Consider the following 7,856-nt stretch of genomic DNA (forward strand, 5'->3'; position numbering starts at 1 on the left):
CCCCACGCCCGACGCCCCGCGCTCCATTACACCCGCCGTCAGACCTGCAATTGCGCCGCATTGTCTCCCGACACTTGCACGTGTAACCCAACAAGTCTCTCTGCTGATGGGTACAATTTGTTGTTTACACGAAAACCGCAGCGCACCCACGCTACCCCGTAGCACCCATGCCGCCGAGGAAGGTGCGGGGATTGGGGGCCTCGCCATTGAATTTGGCTTGGGAGAAGTCAAATCCAGGGTGCTGTTTGTCGGTCAGTGGGAGTGGGGGTTGGGGGGGGGGGCGCGACTTGGCAAGGCATATGCAACAGGTGGCGGAATCACTGATGGGCCCAGGAAATTGCAGGGCCCCAGTAATGTTCAAAATGCAGCACTGATATACACAATAATGCAAATTGATGTGCAGGCGCGAGGTGAGCAGCACGCACCCCACTGACCCAGCTCCGCCCCAAGTGCGCAGGGCTGGCGATGGTGCTGCCGAGGCACCCCCTCCCCTCCCCCTCGCTCGCGCTCGGCAGCAAGATCAGCCCTGTGCCGCACCCACCTCCCGCTGGAAGCGCTCCAGCATGAGCCGCTGCTGCTCTGCCTGCTGAGTCATGATGTCAACCTCGTGGCCCTTGATCGCGCTTGGCCAGGGGTCGCCCTGCTCGAGCTTGGTCAGGGTGATGTGCAGCTCGCCGTCCTCTGCCAAAGGTTGGGGATGAGGCAGGGGGTTATAAGAATGCAGCGATCAGCATGGCTGAGGGGCAAGCAAGGATATTATGAGAGAGGATGGGAGTATAGTTGCGTGGCTTTAAAAGGAGGCTGCGAGTTTGGATTGGTGCGTGGCACATGAAGGGCATGAAGGCAGGTAGAGTGAAGTAAGAGAGGTGCACGTTGCAGCACAAGCAACGAAAAGCTGAGCTCTTGAGTCCTGCACAGTTGGTGTGGTCTTGAGAGCCTGCTTGCCGCAGCCTGGGGCTCACCCAGCGTCCACATGCTCTCTGACACCTTGACCGGCCCTGTGAGGTCGAGCTGCGTTCACACGGATTCCAGGGAGGGGGGAGCGGGCATGGAGACGGACGGGTGCATGAGTTAGCGGTGCATGTGTTGCGGCCTTCTACATGGTTGGCAAAGGGTCCCATCAAAACTCGCACCTGCGCCGAAGCCTCAGCAAGCGAGCTGCTGCCTACAGCAGCAGCTCGTCGTTCGTGTACTGTGCCGACCCTCAAGCGCTGCCCCCGCATGGAGACGGGGCGGTGCTCCAACTTCTAGCATTGCAAAATCCTGCTGCAGCGCCCATGCGGGTGCCTCACATCCAAAAACGGCGGGTTGCCCTTGAGGCCGAACTTAATGTGTCGTTGCGCAATCTCGCAGAACATGTCCCGAGCGCGCACGCCAGGCGGGACTTCCACGTACATGTTGACCTCCGCCAGCGACTGGTCCCATTCATATATTGTGCGGCCGCCGTGCACAAAGCGGTGGCGCTCTGAGGGCGCCAGGCGTTCCGCCATCGCTGCGCAGCGAAGTCTGTGCTCTCGTGAGTCGGAGTGCCGCCTGCTGCTGGGTTGGTGGCTGTGCCCGTGCTATCAGCGGCTGATGCTCCTGTATTTAGTCTTGCAGGATGTATCAATTACAGCCGAATGGCGCGCTGATCCGGAGCCTGGCGAGAATCGGAACTGGGGTGCTTGAAGTAACTAGGTGATCTGGGAAATCGTGCGCTGTCCGCGTGATATGGTAAAGCCGGGCACTTACTTTGTGCCGTTCAGTGTACCGTATAATCTTTGCTACTTGCCTGTGTCACACCTTCCCCTGTCTTGCGGCGTTCCACAATCCACGCCTTGCTGCACGTGAGCAGCGTCTCAGACTCGTCCTGGACCACAACTCGAGCTAGTCAATTGTAAATGGCACCGACCACCAGAGTGGGTTTTGCGGTCCCCTACAAGGGCCCGCCGCCGCGCCTCAGTGTGGTGCAGTATGCGCTGTGCGCGCTTGGAGCACCCGCGATGCTGGCGATGTTCATCGTCGGGATTGCGGGCCTTTCTGTTATGATGGGTGAGTGGCAAGCGCTGACAAACGGTCACATTGGTTGGCTGCAGATGCATCATGCCTTGTCAGGAATGCCTGGTGAGTGACAGGTGCGTGGCCGCTCAGGTTCAGGATTCAACACTGCACACCACCTCCCACAGATCCCGAGGCGGCGCAACCGGTGTCGCAGACGCAGTTTGGCCTGTTTTGGCGATGGCTGATAGGGAAGAATATCTTCTTCCAGCCCTTCACTGTCAACTTCGGGGCCATAGGTGAGCCCAGGCGATGAGAGGAAATGTGGTGCACCTGTAAAGCCCGCTGTGCGCACCGCCTGCACATTCGTGCGCGGCAACAAAACCCATAGCCTCTCGCCTTCTGCCACGGCTTTCCTCCCATTAAATGCAGGCTTCATATACTGCGTCTGGCGGCTGGTCTGCCACCATCGGCGGCGGCAGGACAAGGGAGCAAAGGAGCAATGATGCGTGTCTTTGCGTCGGTGGCAGCAATGGTACTTTCATCTATACCGCCATGCTCATGATTTAGATTGTAACTTTGAATCAATGAGGAGCGCCTGTCTCGTTACACACATGCCAGTACGCACACGCGGTCGCCAGCGCACAGCAATGCGTCCAAAGTCGCCGCCGCGCCCGACAAGTGGCGTGCTCAGGGCTTGGGCGCCGGCTTGTCGCCCTCGCGGGGGCCCCTGAACCTCTTCGGGGGCTCGCGGTTGCGGCGGTCCTTGCGGCTGCGCACGCGCACCACCTTGGAGTGGATGGCGGCGCCGACGCAGTAGTAGACCTTGCGGTAGATCTTGGGCAGGACGTAGCCTGTTGCAAAAAGCATCACAAACGTGTGAGGGTGAAGATCAAGGTCACGGGATGTCTATCAACGCCATGCCAAAGCTCAAGGGCCACATGCACGCCCCATGCAGCGATGTAAAGCTGGCTGCCCTGCCGGACAAGACGCACAAAGAGCCCAGCAAACTGCTTCTGCTGCGCATTCTCCCTCTGCTGCGTGCCACCACCACCGCCGCCGCCGCCGCCGCTGCTGCTGAGTGTACTGGCAGCTTGTCGCAAACTCCTCAACCACGCGTGCCCGTGACCTTTGGGTCTGGTCCGCAGCCCGATCGACCCTCCACCCCGCAAGTTGCAACGCACCGTCGAACACCGAGGCCTCCTGGATATCGCGGATGGCGCTGGCGTCCACGATGTTGCGCACCACGAAGCGCTTGATGGCCTTGTCCTTGGGCACCATCACGCCCGAGGCCTCGCAGCGCACGCGCTTGACCTGCACGCGTCATGGTGTGCGCCGATCGCAGGCGTTGATTGCGTGCAGGCCGCGGTGCTGCGTATAATCGCCTCAGTGCGCCCTGGTTCACCCCAGCACCGGACCTCCACCGCGCTCTCTGCACAAGCCACAGCTTCGAACGCCTGAAGTGCTTCACGCAAAACAGCGTCGATTGGGCGGAATCAACGATCTGGACCTATGCGGTGATGATGCAGTAAGGCAACTCACGTGACCGCGGCCGTGCTTGTTGCGCCCTCCATTACGCCGCTTCTTCGTCATGTTGCCACCTGTGTCGGGTCACATGCGACAAGGCCCAACGCATGAGCCAGTGCTGACGCTCGAAACACGAGCAGCGGCATGCGCGCAGCAGCGGCGAGCGCAACCTGAGAAGGCACTGCCCCTGAGTCCACCACTTCTAGCAGTTGAGAGTTATGACCGCTGCCGTTTTGGCTGCTAAAAGCTGCATGCTGTGTCCCCGCGGCACGCCATCAGATCCCAGCCCGCGGCGGCTGCTCGAGGTGTTGCACACCTTTGTTTAACAGACGGCGAGGACACTCTGTCGAGTGCTCAGAAGAGGGCGACTCTAGCTCGGTCGCTGCTGATGTCTGCACCCGACGGGGAGCGAGCGGGCACTGGCACTTGAAAACCTCGTCGGATTCAGGGGATCACGACTGCATTACACACCGAACATTGAGAAAAAGTACCGAGTTTCCTCTGGAATACTCGTGCGACATGCGGCGGCCCAGCCCGACGACCGAGAAGTCAACACAGCTGGCTGGGGGTCACATGATGAGCAAGTGCCGGCGTACAGCCAGGTGAGTTTACACAGGGACAGGGAAGCGGATCCAGCCTGCCCCAAAAATGGTGATACTTGAATTTCAGCTTCTGCTGCCACCAGGCAAGCGGCAGCAGGGACGGCCCGGCGGCGTTGAGCACACATCGTTGTCCGGCGCTTGCGCCCTCTTCACTCCTTGCAGGGCGGCATCGCCCCCGCCAGGATCGCCTCCAGCGCCCTGCATTGTCGTAGAAAAAGAATTGCGGCGTTAACTAGAGGTACTCCCAGGTATGCGGGAATCAGCACTGGTGCAGCAGGGTTGGCCAGGGGGGGGGGTGGCCATCGACGCAGTGCACACACCTAACAGATGTCTCCTGCTCCTCACGGAGCCGCACATCGAGGATGTCGACCTGGTGGGCCACCTGTCCATGGAGTGAGCAGTTCATTAATTGAGATGACAATGCACACTCATCGACATGTGTGCATGCGTGCGTGCGTGCGTGCGTGTGTGGGTGCGTGTGTGTGTGTGTGTGTGTGGGTGCGTATGTGTGTGTGTGCGTGCGTGTCTGTGTGTGTGTGTGTGTGAGAGAGAGAGAGAGAGAGAGAGAGAGAGAGACAGGCAGGAAGAGAGAGAGAGAGAGGCAGGAAGAGAGGGAGTGTGGATGTGTGGGGCGCGCGCGCGCATGAGCGTTCACTTTGCACCCGCATGTGTGCCCCTTTCGTGCGCACTAACGCGCATGCTTGCGCTTCATATCATAACATGCAATGAAGACATACAGAGCAAACAGATTATGTAAGGTCAGTCATTTTTGAGCCGCTCACGCGCTCCGGCGGCAGTAAGTACAAGGAGCCGCGCGAGCAAAGGCGCAGGCCAGCATCCAAGCAAAACAACCAACCCCTCCACGCCGCGGCCGCACCTTCATCAGCGCCACCTCAACAAGGCCCTGCCGCTCACTCAGCTTCTGCTCCACCTGAGACAGCCTGCCCGCGCCCTCGCCGCCGCCGCCGTCCCGTGCCCTCAGCTCAGCGACCGCCCCCTCTAGCGCCTGCAGCTGCGCCGCCAGCCCCGCAACGGCTTCAGCCCAAGCCGTGCGACCGCCGTTGCCGCTGGCGCTGCGGTCGCTGCCGCCGCCGCCGCCGCCGAGCCTCGCACAGATTTGCTGCAGCTCCTCTGCCAGCCGCGCCTGCGCCTCTCCGACTTCCTCCAACTGCCGCCGGCGCGCGGCGCCCGCCGCCTCGAGCACGCTGACCCGCGCCGCCAGCGCAGCCACCTGCTGCGCGTCTCCCGCGAGGGGGCTCGTCGGCGCCGCCGGCGGGCTGCTCAGGTCGGGCAAGAGGCCCGGTGCGCCGTCGCTCCCAATGTAGCTACAGTCCACGAGGCCTTCCTCCAAGCACTGGGCACGAGAGCCGCGCTCGGAAGCACACAGCGGGTTGCACTGCGGCAGGCTTCCAACGGTGCTGGCGGCCCCAGCACCGCTGCCGCTGCCGCTTCCATCCCTCTGCTGCGCAGGGAACAGAAGCGACGCCACTGCAGCTGCCGCTGCCGCGCCCGCGCGCCGGATCGCAGCCGTGTCCGCCTCCGGCCCCGCGTCCTCGAGAAGCGCAGGGCCGCAGCGCCGCCCGCCACCGCTGTCCGACGGCGACAGCAAGCTGCGATACAGCACCTCCAGACCGCCGCTGCCGCCCGCGCTTCCCGCTGCTGTCCCGCCGCTGTCTCGGGCGCACGCATCCCCCAGCAGGTCAGCCAGCGACCCTGGCACCGCCACCTGCACCTGCACTGGTGCCCCGCTGCCTGCGCCAGGCCCCCAGCCATCGGGGCTCTCTCCGCCCGCCCCTGGCGGCGACCCCGGGTCGCCGCCCCGGCCTCCCGCCCGCGTCCAGGCGCCGCCGTCGCCCCCGCCTTGCTGCCCTGCGGCGAAATCGGCCAGGCGGTCGCGCACGCATGAAAAGTCGCGCCCCGCCTCCTCAGCCAGGACGGCCAGTGCCTGCAGAAATTCCTTGATCGCGAGCCGCTTGTGGCCGGGCCCCTGGCAGCGCGTAAATATGATGTCCACGGCGCACAGGGACAGTGGGCCTGTGGGGACAAGATGGGCGCAGGGCGGAGGGGGGTTGGGCTTCGGTCCGCCGCTGGCGTGCCGCAGGGCCGCCGTCGAGGCGGCCGCACACCGTGGCGCGGGCGGCGCGGGCGCCCGTGCCGCGTGCGTGTGTGCGTGCGCCCTCACCCTGGGGGTCCACCAGGCCGGCGGCGCGCGCCAGCTCCCTGAACTGCGCCGCGTTCATGTGCTGGATGCTGGCTCCGACCTGTCGGCGCGGGCGGCAGCTGCGCGTCAGACCTCGTTCTGTGGCGCAAGGCAGACGTCGCCGTGCAGTCGGCGTGCTAACGGGCAGCGCGCGTTCCCGCCCGTGCAAGGCAGGCGGCCCACCGGGTCCCCCCTGGCACCCACCTGGCGGCCGCGCCCGACAGGCAGTCTGCAGAATGCCCTGAAGGCCTGCGGACGCAGGAGCAGAAAGCGGCGCGCATGCGTGTGGGAGCATGTGTGTGCGTGTGTGTGTGTGTGTGTGTGTGTGTGTGTGTGTGTGTGTGTGTGTGTGTTGTGCCTGGGGCAAGCCACAGATGCTGGTGCTTGAGCACGCACATCATAACGCACGCAGACCACAGGTCAGTCTGGGCGCAACCCAAGGGTCGAGCCCAGTCAGGGCCGCCCCATGCTCTCGCCTTCTTCAGTTGCTCGTCGGAAGAGGCGTCCAGCGGCGCCGCAGGCGTCCGTCGGCGGGACGAAATGCGCCCTTGGCGCGCGGCGTCGCTGTAGTGCCTGAGCCCAAGGACAGCAAACCGCATCAGGGGACCGGGGGCCCGTTTATGAACAGGGAAGGGGTGTGGCGCCGACCCGAGCTGCCAGGCCTGCCCACCTATGATGCACGCTTGACGACGCAGCCAGCCGTACAACCGCTAGCAGCCGCCACCAACTCTATACCGAGTCCGTCCCCACTTTTTAGACACCATCTTGGCCCCCCCCTGCCTCTGACACGCTGTGTATCTGCCCGCCCATCTCAACAACCTCGCACACAAACGCGGAGCCCTGGGCACTGATTTCGCCCAACCTGGCCAGGCGGTGGAAGTAGCCAACAAAGTCCTCCAGGCTGACGCGGCCGTCGCGGTCGGTGTCGGACTCGCGCAGCGCCGTCGACACAAACCTGCCTGCGGCCCCATAAAGGAGGGGCAGTGCGTGGCCGCCGCGCAGCGGCCGCCGGCGACGGGCTAAGGGCGCCGGTGACGGGCGAGGGGCGATTGAAGGGCATCCAGACCCACGCGGCGCCGGCTGTCTGCATCAATCTGCAAGGCCGCCCCCCTGTCCAGAGCGGGAGCCTCGGTCCCACCGTGCAGCCCCCCAACCACCTTGGCCCCGCCTCGCGCCCTGACCCCAGCCACGCCTCCACCCCCGGGGTCTGTGCCCCCGAAACATGGCTGTCGTGCCCCGCCCACCCAGCTGCCGCGCGCTGAGGCCCTCCAGCAGCCCCAGGTCCTGCAGCGCCGCCATCATCTCCTGCTGCTCCAGGTACCCAGACCCGTCCACATCGTGCCGCCGGAACACCTCGGCTGCCTTCTCCGCGCCCCCGCCCGCAGCCATATGCGTGCCCGCCATGCCGGCCGCGTCGGCCGCGCCTGCAGACCGCGCCTGCACCGTGAGGCTCCGGTCGAGCGCGGCCGGGCCGCGCTTGCTGCCGGGGGACCCCAGCGTCGACGCGGCGCTCCGCGCGCCCGCGCTCGCCGGGCGCCCAAGCGGCGGGG

General features: G+C 64.5%; 3 protein-coding genes across 3 annotated transcripts in view; all 3 read right to left on the reverse strand.

Moving 5' to 3' along the window:
• Nucleotides 1–151: 151 nt before the first annotated feature.
• Nucleotides 152–1,490, reverse strand: MNEG_1441 (NudC domain-containing protein 2; the record flags this gene model as incomplete). Its single annotated transcript, XM_014050077.1, has 4 exons — nt 152–241; nt 542–681; nt 963–1,011; nt 1,293–1,490. The coding sequence occupies 4 exons, from the start codon at nt 1,488–1,490 to the stop codon at nt 152–154; spliced, it is 477 nt and encodes a 158-aa protein (XP_013905531.1).
• A 1,177-nt stretch (nt 1,491–2,667) lies between these two features.
• MNEG_1442 (40S ribosomal protein S26) lies at nt 2,668–3,570 on the reverse strand (the record flags this gene model as incomplete). Its single annotated transcript, XM_014050078.1, has 3 exons — nt 2,668–2,831; nt 3,162–3,291; nt 3,520–3,570. The coding sequence occupies 3 exons, from the start codon at nt 3,568–3,570 to the stop codon at nt 2,668–2,670; spliced, it is 345 nt and encodes a 114-aa protein (XP_013905532.1).
• Nucleotides 3,571–4,255: 685 nt separating this feature from the next.
• Nucleotides 4,256–7,856, reverse strand: part of MNEG_1443 (hypothetical protein) — a gene marked incomplete at both ends in the record, with an annotated part of 6,118 nt that continues 2,517 nt past the window's right edge. The window contains 7 exons of the mRNA XM_014050079.1: nt 4,256–4,304; nt 4,427–4,488; nt 4,984–6,140; nt 6,289–6,367; nt 6,511–6,555; nt 7,126–7,325; nt 7,551–7,786. Coding sequence (XP_013905533.1) covers nt 4,256–4,304; nt 4,427–4,488; nt 4,984–6,140; nt 6,289–6,367; nt 6,511–6,555; nt 7,126–7,325; nt 7,551–7,786 — 1,828 coding nt within the window. The remainder of the gene's footprint in view (nt 4,305–4,426; nt 4,489–4,983; nt 6,141–6,288; nt 6,368–6,510; nt 6,556–7,125; nt 7,326–7,550; nt 7,787–7,856) is intronic.

The sequence above is a fragment of the Monoraphidium neglectum genome, assembly GCF_000611645.1.
Source record: "Monoraphidium neglectum strain SAG 48.87 unplaced genomic scaffold scaffold00144, whole genome shotgun sequence".
NCBI lineage: Eukaryota > Viridiplantae > Chlorophyta > Chlorophyceae > Sphaeropleales > Selenastraceae > Monoraphidium > Monoraphidium neglectum.